General features: G+C 49.3%; 1 protein-coding gene across 1 annotated transcript in view; it reads left to right on the forward strand.

The window, feature by feature from the left end:
• Window positions 1–17,319, forward strand: part of LOC145532695 (cardiotrophin-2-like) — a 33,792-nt gene that overhangs the window by 14,812 nt on the left and 1,661 nt on the right. Inside the window, exon 2 of the mRNA XM_081558261.1 lies at window positions 14,881–15,017. Within this exon, the coding sequence (XP_081414387.1) occupies window positions 14,982–15,017 (36 nt within the window). The 5' untranslated portion in view covers window positions 14,881–14,981. The remainder of the gene's footprint in view (window positions 1–14,880; window positions 15,018–17,319) is intronic.

Genomic DNA, 17,319 nt, shown 5'->3' on the forward strand with positions numbered 1-17,319 from the left:
CAAAGGCTTTCCAGTAGTCAATGAAGCCGAAATAGATGTTTCTTCTGTAATTCCCTTGCTTTCTCTATGATCCAGCTAATGTTGGCAATTTGATCTCTGGTTCCTCTGCCTTTTCTAAACCCAGCTTATCCATCTGGAAGTTCTCAGTTCATATACCGCTGAAGCCTAGCTTGAAGGATTTTGAGCATGACTGTACTAGCACATGAAATGAGTGCAGATGTGCTGTGATCTGAGAATTCTTTGGCACGGCCCTTCTTCGGGATGGGAAGGAAAACTGACCCTTTCCAGTCCTGGAGCCACTGCTGAGTTTTCCAAATTTGCTGACATATTGAGTGCAGCACTTTAACAGTATCATCTTTTAGGATTTGAAATAGCTCCAACTAGAATTCGGTCGCCTCCGATAGCTCTGTTCATAGTAATGCTTCCTAAGGCCCACTTGACCTCACGCTCCAGGATGTCTGGCTCAAGGTTAGTGACCACACCATCGTGGATACCCGGGTCATTAAGACCTTTTTTGTAGTTCATCTGTGTATTCTTGCCACCTCTTCTTAATCTCTTCTGCTTCTGTTAGGTCCTTACTGTTTCTGTCCTTTTTCATGCCCATCTTTGCATGAAATGTTCCCCTGATCTCTCCAGTTTTCTTGAAGAGATCGCTGTAGTCTTTCCCATTCTATTGTTTTCTGATTTCTTTGCATTGTTCATTTGAGAAGGCCTTGTTATCTCTCCTTACTATTCTCTGGAACTCTGCAAGCAGTTGGATATATCTTTCCTTCTCTTCTCCCTTGCTTTTCACTTCTCTTCTTTCCTCAGCTATTTTTAAAGCCTCCTCAGACAACCACTTTGCCTTCTTGCATTTCTTTTTCTTTGGGATGATTTTGGTCAGTGCCACTTGTACAATGTTACAAACCTCTGTCCATAGTTCTTCAAGCAGTCTGTCTACCAGATCTAATTCCTTGAATGTATTCGTCACCTCTACTGCATAATCACTGATAGCTCAGTTGGTAAAGACTCCACACTGCAGGAGACCCCGGCTCGATTCCTGGGTCGGGAAGATCCACTGGACCAGGGATAGGATAACCACTCCAGTATTCTTCGGCTTCGTTTGTGGCTCATCTGGTAAAGAAGCTGCCTGCAATGTGGGAGACCAGAGTCCAATCCCTCGGTTGAGAAGATACTCTGGAGAAGGGAAAGGCTACCCATTCCAGTATTATTCCATGGACTGTATGGTCTATGGGGTCACAAAGAGTCGAACACAACTGAGCGACTTTCACTCTCACTGTATAATCATAAGGGATTTGGTTTAGGTCACAGCTGAATGGCCTCGTGGTTTCCCCTACTTTCTTTAATTTAAGGCTGAATTTTGCATTAAGGAGCCAATGATCTGAGCCACAGTCAGCTCCAAGACTTTTTTTACTGACTGTATAGAACTTCTGCATTTTTGGCTGAGAAGAATACAATCGATCTGATTTCAGTATTGACCATCTGGTGATGTCCATGTGTAGAGTTGTCTCGCGTGTTGTTGGAAGAGAATGTGTGCTGTGACCAGTGTGTTCTCTTGACAAAACTCTGTTAGCTTTTGCCCTACTTCGTTTTGTTCTCCAAGGCAAAACTTGCCTGTTACTCCAGATATCTTTTGACTTCTGCTTTTGCATTCCAGTTTCCCATGTTGAAAAGGACATCTTTACACCTGTTTTTCTTTTTTCTTCTTTCGGTGTTAGTCCTAGAAATTCTTGTGGATCTTTATACAACAGTCAACTTCATCTTCTTCGGCTTTAGTGGTTGGTGCATGTTTGCTAAGTCGCTTCAATTGTGTCCAGCTCTTTCCGACCATATGAAGTGAAACCTACTAGACTCCTCTGTCCATGGGATTCTCCAGGGAAGAATACTGCAGTGGGTTGCTGTCCCTTCCTCCAGGGGATCTTCCCGACACAGGGATCAAATCCACATCTCTTAAGTCTCCTGCATTGGCAGGAGGGTTCATTACCAAGAGTGGCTCCTTAAGACCAATGGAATGTCTGAGTGGGAATCAGGAATCTATCTTGGTAACAGTAACCCAGGGAATTTTTCTCCACTGAATCTAGGATAAGACTCAGGGTGGAGATCTGGCCTTACCTCAGTACAGGGCCCTGTAGGGCTCCTGGACACAAGGTCTTTGTTTCCTCCCTTTTGTGTATATATATGTATATATATATTTGTTTACGAGGCTGCACTGGGTTAAAGCTTGTGGGATCTAGTTCCCGTACCAGGGCTCAAACTCGGGCCCCCTGCACTGGGACCATGGGGTCCCAGCCACTGGACCACGAGGGAAGTCCCCTCCTCCATTTCTTTGATTATACCAAACAGCCTTCTTTCAGGCTCCATGGCCTTCCCTGAGTTCTAATGGGCAGATTCAAAGAGTTGTTCATTAGGGAAAGGCAGGGATGCAAAACCTGGGAGAAGCCAAGAAAATGAAGAGTAGGCTTGGAGCCAGAGCCTGATTCCCCATCAAGGGATGCACACAGTATCTTTGAGCTATTTTGCAGATCCCGAAACCCCCTCTAGGTGGGAGAATTTGATGGTTAACAATGGTATCCTGCCCACAAGCATGTAGACACCTGACCAGTTGGACCTGAAGTTTGAGACCATGGACTCCTACTTACCTCACCACCAACCCATCAGAAGAATGTTCACGCTGTTGATGTGTGGCTAATACAATATCATAAAGCAATAAAAGAAGAAAAGAAGAAGCATGTCACGAGTTGATCATGCCCTCTCTGAACAATTGCTATAAAACTTTTCACTCTCTTCCCCAAATGGGGGACAGATGGTTTTGAGGGCATGAACCCACTGTGTCCCCCTTTGCCTGGCAAAGCAATAAGGCGCTCCTTTCCTACTTTACCCAAAACTCTGTCTCTGAGAATTTATTCAGCACTGGTGTACAAAGAAGCTGAGCTTTCAGCATCATCTCTAGCTTTGGGGCATTGTGTAACATCAGCTCTTAGAAACTCAATTTTCTGATCTGTATAAGATGATTCTTATTGTCTTTTTTACACGGTGAATGTTTATTCATTTATGGCGGTGAGAGCATAGTTGCTCCTCAGCACGTGGAATCTTCCTGGCCTAGGGTTTGAACCCAAGTCCCTTGCACTGGCAGGCGGGTTCTTATCCACTGTACCACCAGGGAAGTCCCCTCCTTTTCATTTTATTTTTCTTGTCTTTTTGTTGTTGCTGTTCCTATTAGGCTGACTAAATTCTTTACATTTTTATATATTAATCCCCGTTAATGTATGATTTTCAAACTTTTTCCTTCCTTTCCATAGGCTGTCTTTTCACTTTGTTAGTTGCTTCTGCTGGTATGCAGAAGCTTTTGAGCTTGATGTAGTCCAAGACGGAAATTCTGGATCAAGTGACTGGGGAAGTGTTCTCAGAAGGAGAATAGGGTTATCAAGGTACTTCAGTGACAAAATGCTGAGCAACAATGTGGTCTCAGCTGACCACATTTGATCTAGAGAAATTCTGGAGCCAAAATTGTATCACCAAGTTAATTTCACCGCTGGCCAAATTCTTCCAGGAGGAGAGGTGCTGGGCAGTTCTCCAGAGGTGGGGTAAAAAGGGGATGGGTGTACTGTTGGCAAAAGAATCTAGGTAGGGCACCAACAATGTCCTACAGTCCACTTTGGCACTGTTCAGATCTGCTTGCTTCTCCTAGTAATTTCTCTTCATGGCAGTACAACTTCCCCAGGATTCTGCTTGATCATAATTTCTGGATAAACTTAGGAAAGGAGGATTAGTTCTAGAAACACAACTGCTATCTCTCACCTCTTTCCTCTACATCCACTCATTCTAGCCCACCCCTTGCCTTCTGCTCCTGGCTTCAGCTAGTGTTCTGCTGGTCTCTACCCTTTGTCTGGGGGATTGATCCTGGGCCTCACTCCTCAAGGGTCTGAGTCCCTAGTTAGCATGCTTTATGAGCCCGTGACAATGGTACTTGCTCACTTAAAAATAAAGTTTAACATATGGGCTTCCCTGGGGGTCTAGTGGTTAAGAATCTAGCTGGCAATGCAGGGGACAGCAGTTCGATCCCTGGTCCTGGAAGATCTCACATGCCTCGGAGCACCTAAGTCCGAGAGCCACAACTACTGAGTCCATGTGCAGCCACCACTGAACCCTGTACAACTCGAGCCTGTGCTCCGCAACAAAAGAAGCCAGCGCGATTAAAAGCCCACAAACGTCAACAGGAAAATAGCCCTCGCTCTCTGAAACTAGAGAAAGCCGCCACACCACAATGAAGACCTGGTACAGCCAAAAATATAAAATAATAATAAATAAATACAATTGTTAAGAGAAAAAAAAAACCCCTCAGAATGGGTAGCTGGAGATATTCCAATGGATCACCTGAATGCTAAGCATATTCCTGCTGTCCCCCATTACATAGCGGTGGTGCTGTTTCCTCTTCTGACCATAGTCTGTTACCCTCTGCACATCCATATTGTTAGGGGAAGCACACTGACCGAAAGCGCCTACCCTAGCCAGATACCATAGTAACCATCTGTGTGAGTTATTTCACAGTAGGAAGTCCTAGAAAGGAAGATGGAACTAACAAGCCACCACCAACCGGAAGAGTTCAGGGAAGGGCAGAAGGAGATGCCATGCGCTCTACCACTTCCCAGAATCCTTCTTACTGGCATCCATCTTGGCTGAGCAATGTGTGCACCACCAGGAAGGATGCTGAATCACAGTGAATGGCCAAAGAAAATCTGGAAACGAATTCCATCACCATACAACCTGAGACTGGAAGCCACGTGGCAAATCAGTTCTCCTGGGTTCTCTTTCACTTCTGGTCTCTACCTGGGTGCCCCTTCTCAATACAGTCTATTGCTTTGTCAGCTCGTGTGTCTCCTTGGACAACTCATTCCAGAATGTTAGACAAGAGCCCCCTCTTGGGTCCTGGAAGGAGTCCCCCTCCTGCAACAGTGTGGCATGTCCTTTTGTTGCCTGCTGGTCTATTGGCAGGAGGAGACCCAAGTGACCAGGTGGCAGATGTACCTCAAAAATTAATGGGATTCTGGCTGCGTCGCCCGGTAGAAAGGTCCCTCTCCAAGCTAGGAATTAGACTCTGTAGACTCACAGGACCTAAAGTTGGGCGACTGTGAGCACAAATTCCACAAGGAGGTCACTGGGGATAATGCAAAGTGGGGGGATTTTTTTTTCTTGGTCTGAGCCTCATGACTTATGGGATCTCAGTTCCCTGACCAGGGACTGAACCTGGGCCACAGTAACGAAAGCCCAGAACGCCAACCACTAGACCACCAGGAAACTTCAACTTTCTTCTCATTTTGAAGTCGACACCCTAGTTTCCCATCTATGTTCTTCCACTTCCTCTGGCCCTTCTCATCAAGCCCAGAGCTGCTCTGGAAGTAGAGGTTAAACTTAGCTGGATTCCAGGGAGTGCCAAGCACCAGGTTGGGACTGGGTTGGAACCTAGACACAGAGCAGTGCTGACTCTGTGCCTCCCATTCTCACTGTGGTGTCCAACCCTGTGTCCTCTGAATGGGACACCAAAGCAACTATGGGATGACAGGGACCAGGCCAGAGATCGGAGCCTGTTCTGAGTCCAAGGCCTCTACAATTTATTCTGTGTGATCTTGACAAGTCACTGAACCTCATCTGTAAAAGTGGCAACAATACCCATAAGACCTATTCCCAAGGTCATTACAAGGATTAAATGAGGTAATATATATGTATCAAGTGACCAGTGACATAATAGAGGCTAAAAAATGGGATTCATTTCCTTCCTCTGCACCTCATTTGTGAAATGTAGTCCCCTGTCAGTTTCCTGAGGAGAACCCAGGGGGCAAGGACTGTGGAAAGTCTCACAGATTGGAAAGTTTCAGGCTGGAGGCTGGAGACGGTGATAAAGGTAAAGAGCTCTGACTTTGGAGCCCAATTCAACTTCTAGCTGTGTGACCCAGAACTAATCACATAACCTTGCTGTGCCTCAGTTTTCCTCATCTGTGAAATGGGGAAACAGTGCTATCCACTCCATGGGGTTTTGTAAAGGACACGTTATCGTTTGGAAACAGCATAGAACAGGCCATTAGTCAGTGCCTAATGTTAGTGATGGGACTTCCCTGGCAGTCCAGTAATGAGGACTCTGCTTTCACTGCCAAGGACCTAGGTTCAATCCCTGGTCAGAGAACTAAAATTCCATAAGCCATGTGGCACAGCTGGAAGGAAAAAAAGTATTAGAGATGACGATGATGAAGACAGTTGAGCCACAAGACATGCCTTCCTGCAAGGCAGGATGCTACTGGGACTTGTTCCTCCCCATCCAGTCTCTGTAACAGTGCTCCAAAGGCTCACAGATTCAATGAATGGAGTAGACTCTGCTGCTCCTTCTGATGGTCCCTGCCTTGGGCCCCCATGCCCTCTCTGCTCGGTTGGCCCATCACTCTATCAAGACACGGCACTGACATAGGCATTCCCGGAGATCAGGTGCAGACCAGACTCCTTGGCCTGCTTTTGCAGAGCCCCCCAGTTGGAACCAGTATGTTCCTGCCTTCCTTCTCCCATTACTCATGGAGGTGTCTCCTTTTCGGGTGGCCTGCTGCTGGGGCCATGGAGAACACCCTGCCTCCTGTCACGGGGAGAGAGAGACCAAGAGATGGAGAACGACAGTGCGTGGTGATCAGTGAGTGGACGAGGGGAGCTTGGGGGCTCTGGGAGCGCTGAAGGGGCAGAGGAGAGGGAGAAAGCTTCCCTGAGAGCTGAAACTCAAGCTGAAGGTGAAAATATGAGAAGGATTGTCAAGTGAAGGAGGAGCAGGCTCACTCTCTATGCAGGGAGAGTCACAAGAGAGGGTAGTGCTGAGCAGGCATGCAAAGTAGGACACATGGGTGATGCAGAAGGTAGGGAAAAGCAAGAAGTAAGGTTCAAGGCTGCACAGGGACTTGGGACTGAAGGCCTTAAAAGCCAGACTACAGACTTGGGGTTTTGTCCTGAGGGCTCTGAGGAGTCAGGGAACGGTAAGGAGGTGGTGGGAGGGGGTAAGGTGACCCATGCTCTTTCGGTCCTGTCATATGTCACCAACAACCCATCTCTTTGCTCTGTCTAGCAGCTTTGTTTGTCCCTGAAACCTGCCAAGGATACTCCCAAACTCAGGGCCTTTGCACTGGTTTTTCTCTTTGCTTGGAGAGGTAGGAGTGAAGATTCACATGAGATTGGGCTTAATATTGGAGTCAGAGGCTCTGGCTTGAATTCCTGTTTATTTGTTCTGAATGGGCCTCGTGATGGATCCTGCTGGATGACATAGGGTCATGATTGAGCATCCTGAAGGACAGACAGAACAGATCTCTCAGGAACATTGTTGCCAAAATCTCGGCTCTCGGTGCACCAATGCCAAACAGAAATATGGAGACAGAGTTATGGAGGAGAAAACAGAACGGCTTTATAACTATGCCAGGCACAGTAGGCTAGTGCCTCAAGAACTGCGCCCCACGCCCTCCCTGGTGAATAGGGAAAGGGTATATAGTCAGGCAGGAGTATGTGATAAGGATCAAGGCAATAACAGTCTTGTATTTTTTCTCCTGCAGTTTCAGTAGGATGGGGACAAGATTAGGGTGTGTGCAGGGTCCTAGAAGGTCTATCTCTCATCTTAATAAGCCTCTGCCTCACGTGCTGCTTCTCCTTTGATTAACAACTGTTCTGCCCTTTGGGCTTCCCTCCTAGCTCAGTTGGGAAAGAATCCGCCTGCAATGCAGGAGACCCTGTTTCAATTCCCAGGTCGGGAAGATCCCCTGGACAAAGGATAGGATACCCACTCCAGGATTCTTGGGCTTTCCTGGTGGCTCAGCTGGTAAAGAATCCTCCTACAATGTGGGAGGCCTTGTTTCAATCCCTGGGTTGTGAAGATTCCCTAGAGAAGGGAAAGGCTACCCACTCCACTATTCTGGCCTGGAGAATTCCATGGACTGTATAGTCCACGGCGTGGAAAAGAGTCGGACACGACTGAGTGACTTTCGCTTACTTACTTACTCTGTCCTTTTGAACTCAAAGAAGGTCATGGAGGCCAGAGGCCTGCCTACAAGGAATGGTGGACAAAAAGGCCTCTGGGCCCTGCAGTCCCACAGGGCCCTGCTTGGCATTAGCATTAGTGTGGCTGGTGGGAATTGGGCTCCAAGCCTGAGAATGGTGGGACACTGAGGCTTTTGCCATTGGTTGGAGGCATTACTTTGGAGGCAAGGAGCTCGAACCAGTCAAACCTAAAGCAAATCAGTCCTGAATATTCATTGGAAGGACTGATGCTAAAGCTGAAACTCCAATACTTTGGCCACCTGATGGGAAGAACTGACTCACTGGAAAAGATCCTGATGCAGGCCAAGATTGAGGGCAGGAGGAGAAGGGGATGACAGAGGATGAGATGGTTGGATGGCATCACCAACTCAATGGGCATGAATTTGAGCAAGCTTTGGGAGCTGGTGATGGACAGGGAAGTCAGGTGTGCTACAGTCCATGGCGTCGCAAAGAGTCGGACACGACTGAGTGACTGAACTGAACTGGAGGCATTATGTACCATTGCAGCAACTCTTGAGGTGCTCGGGGGTGGGGGTGTCTCATAGCAGAGATCGAGGCTCTTGGTGGGTGAAGTCAGTGAGACCCTAAGACGCCAAGATAATTTGTCTGGTCTTCAGATGAGGAAACAAACCGAGGCTTGAAGAGGTTTAAGTAACTTGCCTAAGCTAGTGATGGACAAAGGTAGGATTTTGACCCAAGTCTGAAAGAAAAGTGAAAGTGTAAGTGGCGCAGTCGTGTCTGACTCTTTGTGTACCCGTGGACTGTAGCCCCCAGGCTCCACTGTCCACGGAGTTCTCCAGGCAAGAATACTGGAATGCGTTGCCATGCACCCCTCCAGGGGATCTTCCTACCCAGGGACTGCTGACTCTTACATTGCTAGGATTTCCCAGGCATCAGCTTCCGGTGAGACTGAAACACATGGAGATACGTGGGCCTCGAGGCGGGGCAGGACAAGGCGGCAGAGCTTCTGACATCTGCCAAGACAAATGCCTTGGAAAAATGGAACTAGGCCTGGGATGGGGGTGAATTACTTCAGTGGTGAAGGGCCCCTGAAGGGTCCAGAGAGAAAGTGAAGTCCCCAAGAGGAGCAGGAGATGGTGGGGATGGGTCAGGGTGAGGCTGCCCTCTGGGCTGAGGCTCGGCCCCACGTGCGCTGCCCACATGGCAATAGCACGAGGTCGCGTGTCTGGCTCCCTCCTCCCCTCCTGCGCTCCTCTTCTTCCTCCTCCTCCTCCTACACTTCCTGGCCTGGCCCACGCCTCAGCGCACCCACTCACCGGGCCTAGTCTAATCCTCTGACATCACTGCCTGCCCAGCACAGGCCCTCCCTGGCAGCCTTGACAGCCCCCAGGCTCAAAGACCCAATTCAGGATCTCCCACCTCAGAGCACATCTCTTCCCTCAACCTCTTCCCTCCTTCAGCTCACATTTCAGATTGGTGACACCCTAGATTCAGTCCCAACCTTGGGGGGCAGCAGCCTGCGATCTGTCTTGGCCTTGCTGTGTGACTCCAGGTAAGTAGCTGCCCCTCTCTGGGCCTCAGTCTCCTTATCTAAATCTCCTCTACCCTCAGTAAAGCACATCAACCGCTTTGGCTTCCTCTCAGCACCTTGTAGCTTTGGGAAATTATTTTTTTCATGAGCTCACATGTTGGTTGTTGGGGGAACACTGGACTGTTATTCACCCTTATTATTCACCCCAGTGCCAACACGCAAGAGGGGCTCCATCCACAGCTGCTGACTAAAGGTCTGCATGGCTGAGTGAATGAACAGATGCAGCTCCTGCCTTATGGTGGGGGCTCTGGATGTGACTGTGTGTTCATAAGCGCGGATGCATGTGCACTCGTGCGTTTGGCGCTCCCTGGCAGGCTGTGTGGTATAACACAGTTGTGGGCATGTCCTCTACAGTGTCAGCTCCACAAGGGCAGGGATTTGTGTCTGACTTGTTCCCTGCTCTATCCCAGCTCTATCTGGAACAGGGACAAGCACATGGCTAGAGTCAATACATCCTTGACTGTAAAAACGTACGAAAGTGTATACACACATCTGGTGTGGGTCCACGTGCCAACCTGTGCATTTAGTACAGTATAGTGTTGTCACACGGTCATGTCTGACTCTGAGACCCCATGGAGTATAACCCATCAGGCTCCTCTGTCCATGGAATTTCCAGGCAAGAATACTGGACTGGGTAGCCTTTCTCTTCTCCAGCGGATCTTCCCCACCCAGGGATCGAACCTGAGTCTGCCACCTTGGAGGCAGATTCTTTACCGTCTGAGCCACCAGGGAAGCCCAAGACATATACATGGTGATGCCCAAAGCTCAGCTTCTCTGTGCACTGGTGCCGATCAAACCTCAGAGACAAAGATCGGGGTGAAAGGGAGAAAAGGAGAGCTTTATTGCTTTGCCAGGCAAAGGAGGATACAGCAGGCTCCTGCTCTCAAAACCATGTCCCCCCTGGGGAAGCTACTGAGAAGTTTTCTAGTAAAAGGGGATGTGACCGGCTCGTGATCATTTTCCTGATGCGTTGGTGGTGTCAGCTAGAAATTAACCTGTGCAACCTTCAGGTCCAACTGGTCTGGGGTCTACATGTTGGAGGGCAGCATACCACAACTTCTCCCACCCGGAGGGGGTTTCAGTACCTGCAAAATCCTTCAAAGATATTGTTGAATGTATCTCATGATCGGGAATCAGCACCTTGCCCCAAGGCTGCTCTTGATTTTATTTCTCCCTGGTTTTACAATCCCTCTCTTCTCTAATGAACAGCTGCCCATTGGAATTCAGGGAACATCACAGAGGTTGAATGAGGCTGCTTCCTGAGGTATGAGTGAAATGGATGGTGGGTGGGTGCGTCCCTGGTGGCTCAGTGGTAAAGAATCCACTTGCCAATGTGGGACACATGGGTTCACTTCTTCATCCGGGAAGATCCCACATGCCTCAGAGTGACTAAGTCTGTGTGCCACAACTACTGAGCCCTGACTGTAGAGCCCGTGCCCTAGAGGAACAAGAGAAGCCACCGCAAGGAGAAGCCTGTGCCCTGCAACGAAGAGAAGTCCCCACTCGCTGCAACAGCAGAAAAAGCGCACGCAGCCACAAGGTCCAGCACAGACAAAAATAAATAAATAAAATTACATTAAAAATCAATTTAAAAAAACTCTTAACAATAAAAAGAAGTGAAGGACACAAAGGCCTTGAGACAAGGAGCCCCACAGGGCCCTGCACGGTATCACATGCTCCCGTGTCTAAGGGTGTGGGTGATGTTGCTTACACACCAACCCCCTGTCCCTTTTCCAAACTCCTCCAGAGCCAGGGCCTGATGCCTGGGTCCTGGTGGGGAGGAGTAGGGGCCGCCTCCTCACGAGAAACTGGATCCCAGGAGGTGCAGAAAGGCAGGGAGCAGGGCGACCCTTTCCTCCCCCGGATAATCCCCTCCCCGCCTGGGTCCCTTTCTCCCAGCACCCAGAGTTTAAGGTCAGATTTGGGGGGCTGTAGCAGACTAGGATTGGAGAAGGCAATGCCAACAGACTCCAGTACTCTTGCCTGGAAAAAACCATGGACAGAGGAGCCTGGTAGGCTGTAGTCCATGGGGTCGCTAAGACTCAGACACGACTGAGCGACTTCACTTTCACTTTTCACTTGGATGTATTGGAGAAGGAAATAGCAACCCACTCCAGTGTTTTTGCCTGGAGAATTCCAGGGCCAGGGAGCCTGGTGGGCTGCCGTCTATGGGGTCGCACAGAGTCAGACATGACTGAAGCACTTAGCAGCAGCAGCAGCAGGGAAATAGGGTGTCCCCTCAATGCCCCCTTCCTCAGCTGTCCCCTGCCTCAGGGCCTTCTGCACCTCCCCCCACATCCTGCAAGGTATGACTTTCCCTCCCACATGGGTGGCCCGAGGGCTCAGACCCAAGTATATAGCCACCTGAGGGGCAGGAGGACAGGTGTCGCAGAACCACCGAGAGACTGCAGAGAGGAAGGATCCAGGAGAGACCATGAGTTATCATCTGTTGGGTGAGTGAGGGAGACAGGGCGCGAGGGTCCTGAGACCAGGAGGGAGGGGGTACCCCCTGGGCCCTCTGGCCCATCTGACTCACGTACCTGGCTGCTCTTGCATCTGCTGGGAACCTCCAAAGCCTTACACCCAGAAGACTTCATTCATCATTCATTCATTCCAGACAGACTTCTGGAGTGCCTATTAGGTGCTAGGTAGTAGTCTAAGTGGGCTTCCCAGGTGGTGCTAGTGGTAAAGAACCTGCCTGCAATGCAGGAAACTTAAGAGACCTGGGTTTGATCTGTGATTTGGAAAGATCCCCTGGAGGAGGGCTTGGCAACCCACTCCAGGAATCCTGCCTGGAGAATCTCATGAACAGAGGCTCCTGGTGGGCTAGAGTCCACGGGGCAGCAAAGAGTTGGACACAACTGACGTGACTAAGCACACACTCACAGTGGTCTAAGTATGGGGGTTATCGTTGCTGTTTAGTTGCTAACTCGTGTCCAACTCTTTTGTGACCCCATGGATTGTAGACCTCCAGGGCCCTCTGTCCATGGTATTCCCAGACAAGAATAGTGGAGTGGGTTGCCATTTCCTTCTCCAGGTGAACTTTCCCATTCAGGGATCAAACCCACGTTTCCCGCATTGGCAGGGACATTCTTTACCACTGAGCTGTCAGGGAAACCCAAGCACTGGGGACACGGCAGTAAAGAAACGGACAAAAAATGAGATTTCTTTCTGCAGACAGACAGGACATGTGATCATAAGTAAATTATCATGCCAGTGTGACTTCCCAGGGAGCGCTCGTGGGAAAGAATCTGCCTGCCAGTGTAGAATGAGACATGGGTTCGCTCCCTGGGTCGGGAAGAACCCCTGGAGAAGGAATGGCAACCCACTCCAATATTCTTGCCTGGAGAATTCCATGGACAGAGGAGCCTGGTGGGATACAGTCCATGGGGTCGCACAGAGTCGGACACGACTGGGCACCCACACAGATGTGATAGAATTTGAATACAGTGATCCAAGTTTGTTGAATGAATGAATGGACAGGGCTTCACCTCAGGCCTTCCCTTAAATTCTGAACTTCTGGGAGATCAGGAATGGAGGCAGGGAATCTAAGGACGCCATCCTGGTCTGCCTCTCATCTCCGTCACTGCTGGTGACCTTAAGTTGTCTTTTTTTGAATTTGGCTATGCCATGTCTTAGTTGTTGCAGGTGGGATCTAGTTCCCTGACCAGGGATAGAACCTGAGCGCCGTGCATTTGCAGTGCAGATTCTTGGGCCTTGGACCACCAGGGACGTCCCCAGTGGGGCTTTTGAGTTCAGTCCTGAAGAATCAGCAGGAGAAGCCCTGGGTGGTTTTGGAAGGTGGTCCTGGCAGGGCCCAGCAAGGGCAAAGTCTGAGAAGGGGAGGCTTCAGAAAAGAGGGGCCAGGCCTTGTAGCCTACAGTGAGGACTTTAATAGTCACTGTCTTAGGTGGTAGCCATGGGTAGATTTGGACAAAGAGGGATCTAGCTGGACTTGAAGAGCTTCCAGGTGGCAGAGGGAGAAAAGAGTGGAGGCAGAGACAGCAGCGGGGAGAGAAATAGCTTCTAGATACATCTTTTGTTCATTTATGGCAGTGCCGGGTCTTCGTCGCTGTGCTCCAGCTTTCTCTAGTGGCAGTGAGTGGGGGATACTCTCGAGCTGAGGTACGTGGACTTTTCATTGCAGCGCTTTCACTTGCTGCAGGCTCTCGGCGCACAGGCTTCAATAGTTGTTTCTCCCGGACTCTAGGGCACAGGCTCAGTAGTTGTGCAAGGGGTTAATGGTTGCTCCATGGTGTGTGGGATCTTCCCAGACCAGGGATCAAACATGTGTCTCCTGCATTGGCAGTTGGAATGTTACCACTGACCCGTCAGGAAAATCCACATGTTCTAAAACTTTTCCTTGAAAATAGCAAATAGGTACAGGGAAATGTGCACAAGTCCCAAGTATATAGCTCAATAAGCTTTCACAGATTCTAGGTATACTTGTCATAAGTGCTCGGATCCAGAAACACAGACCTAGGGAGTTCCCTGGTGGTTTGGTGGTTAGGATTCTGGGGCTTTCACTGCCCAGGTTCAATCCCTGCTCAGAGAGCTGAGATCCTGCAAGCGTCACAGTGTGACCAAAAACAAACACAAAAACCCACAGACCTCGTGGCCACCTTTTAAGGACACAGCCAACAGGATTTAGTGTGGGTTGAACATAGGGAGAAGGAGAAAAGGAAGCGTCCAAGAGGACGCCATGATTTTGACGTGAGCACCCGGAAGAGTGGACATGCACTTTTCTGAGATGGGGAAGACCAGGGAAGGAGGGGAACAGGGCAGCTAGAGCTGAGCAGTGGATATTTTGACTTGAGATGCTTATTAACATCCAAGGGAAAACGTCACGTGGGAAGTTGAATACATGGGTCTGGAGGTCAGGGGAATTTTTTCTTTTTAACATTTATTTATATAAAATTGCATCTAAAAGTAAAACAATCCAAAATTATCTTATTTGGCTGGGCGGGTTCTTAGTCATTGCCACATGGAAATTCTCAGTTGTGGCATGTGGGATTAGTTCCCTGACCAGGGATTGAACCCGGGGCCTCCTGCCTTGGGAGCTCGGAGTCTTTAGCCACTGCACCATCGGAGAAATCCCAGGGGAATATTCTGGGCTAGAAATAAGCTGCTTACAGGGTGACTCTGCCCTGAGTTGCACACACAATATCGCTGTAAGCCACAAGGGTTGGATCCATAGGAGGGGCTCTTATGATGAATGAGTGAATCAGCAGGTGAGGTCAGGGACTTGGTGCTGACCTCTGATTTCTTCCTGCCAGCCCCCTTCTGCCTGCTGGCCCTGCTGCTGCCACCTCTCAGTTTGGGAGCCCCCGTCTCCACAGCTGAGTCCATCAATCAAGCCTTTAACCTGGCGCTCTACATGCAGATCCATACTTCAACCCTGATGCCGACTTACGTGAGTGACAGGGCATGAGCAGGGGGTGAGGGGAGGAGGCTCTCACCCTCCTGGCCCAGCCCTGGGGAAGGGAGGTAGAACAAGGCTGCAAGAAGGTTCCTCCATGGGTCCTGGGGTCCAGGGGCTCTGCCAGCTAGAGACACACCCACAGGAATGATGTCACTGATGCCTGGGTGACCTTGGGCAGGTCATTCCTTCTCTCCCTGTCTTAGCTTCCTCATCTGCCAAATGAGACGGTGACCGTGCCTTGGCTGACCTCTCAAGAGTGTTAGAAGATTCAAAGGAAGCACCTAGAGGGAAGTTTTTTACAGGCTCATGAGTCTTTCCATAATCACCTCCTGCCGTGTGCCTTCTTGAGCCTATGCCATGCTGGGAGATTCAGCCTCGTTATCTTACTGGCTCCTCAGATAGCTCTAAGAGGTAGAATTTTGACCTATTTTTACAGATAAGAAATCTGAGGAGGCTTCTTTAGATTTTAAAAAATTTTTATATTTCTATAGTTTCATTTATTTTTGGCTGTGCTGGATCTTTGTTATTCAGTTTGAGCTCTTCTCTAGTTTTGGAGAAGGAAATGGCAACCTATTCCAGTACTCTTGCCTGGAAAATCCCATGGACGGAGGAGCCTGTTAGGCTACAGTCCACGGGGTCCGAAAGTGTCGGACAAGACTGAGCGACGTCACTTCCCTCACTTCCCTCGCTTCCCTCACTTCATACTTTATCACTGGAGAAGGAAATGGCAACCCACTCCAGTATTCTTGCCTGGAGAATCCCATGGACGGAGAAGCCTGGAGGGCCATGGTCCATGGGGTCGCAGAGAGTCGGACGCGACTGAAGTGACTGAGCACGGGGCCCATCTCTAGTCTGAGTGAGTGGTGGCTATTCTCTAGTTGTGGTGTGCAGGCTTCTCATTGCGGTGGCTTCCCTTGTCGCTGAGCGCAGGCTCTAGGCCTCGCAGGCTTCGGTAGTTGTGCCCTGCGGGCTCAGCAGTTGCGACTCCCTGGCTCTAGAGCAGAGGCTCAGTAGTTGTGGCGCACGGGCTTAGCTGATCTAGGACATGGCGGATCTTCCTGGATCAGGAACCCATGTCTCCTGCATTGGCAGCAGGATTCTCCACAAAGCCACCAGGGAAGCCCTCTTCTTGATTTTGTGACGTGGACCATTTGTAAAAGTCCTTATTGAGTTTGGTACCATACTGCTTCTGTTTTATCCTTTGGGTTTTTGGGCTGCGAGGCAAGTGAGATCTTAGCTCTTCAACCAGGGATTGCACCCACATTGCCTGCATTGGAGGGCAGAGTCTTAACCACTGGACCATGAGGGAAAGCCCAGGAAACTGAGCTTTGGAGGGGGAATCCTTCTCCTGAGGTCACAAAACTGTCTGGAAGTTCAAAGCAGCAGCCTGCTGGCTGGGTCTGACCCACAGATGTTTTGTTCAGGCCAGGCGATGCTTGTTCAAATGCTGAATATGAAAACCCGTCCAAACCAGGCACAGGGGTCCTGTGGCCTCCAGTCACCGTGCCCCACCCCCTCCCCATCTGCTTCTTCTCCAGGTGATCTGATCTACCTGGCCCCTGGAGGCCCTGGACTTTGTGACTCTTCCACTGCCCTATATTCTAGGTCCATGTGAAGTTACCTAACCTAGTCTCTTTTTTCAAATCTAGTTTCTTTCTTGTTGGCTCTGCTGGGTCCTTGCTGCTGTGCACAGGCTTTCTGTAATTGTAGCGAGCGGGGACTACTCTTCTTTGCGGTACTTTGGCTTCTCATTGCGGTGGCTTCTATTGTCAGGAAGCATGGGCTCTGGGATTGAGGGCTCAGGAGTTGTGGTCCCCAGGCTTAGTTGCCCCAAGGCATCGGGGATCTTTCTGGAGCATGGATGGAACCCATGTCTCCTGCTTTAGCGGGCAGATTCTTAACCACTGATTCACCAGGGAAGTCCCTTCCTCTAATTTCTAGTCTCATATCTGCCACCACCCTGTGGGTAGCTTTGAGGACCCCGAGTTTCCCCATTGGTAAAATGGGGATGTAGGACTAGGTGATCTGTCAATTACAGAATGTATTGGTGTGCACTGAAATTCTGTGGATCTAGGTTTGTGGAGGTGAGAAATTTAATGGAGAAGGCATTAACTACATAATATTATAGTTCAGTATTAATAATTGGATATTAATGATTATTTACAAATGAACAAATATTAACCACTGAAGAATGTGAATAAAAAGGAAATACGGCTTTAACCACATTGTCCATAATATATTTAGCTTGAAAATACTGTAGTAAGTAACATAATCATAGTGTTCATGATATTAA

Source organism: Giraffa tippelskirchi, chromosome 13 (assembly GCF_054371585.1).
Source record: "Giraffa tippelskirchi isolate mGirTip1 chromosome 13, T2T-mGirTip1v1.2.pri, whole genome shotgun sequence".
In the NCBI taxonomy this organism is placed as follows: domain Eukaryota; kingdom Metazoa; phylum Chordata; class Mammalia; order Artiodactyla; family Giraffidae; genus Giraffa; species Giraffa tippelskirchi.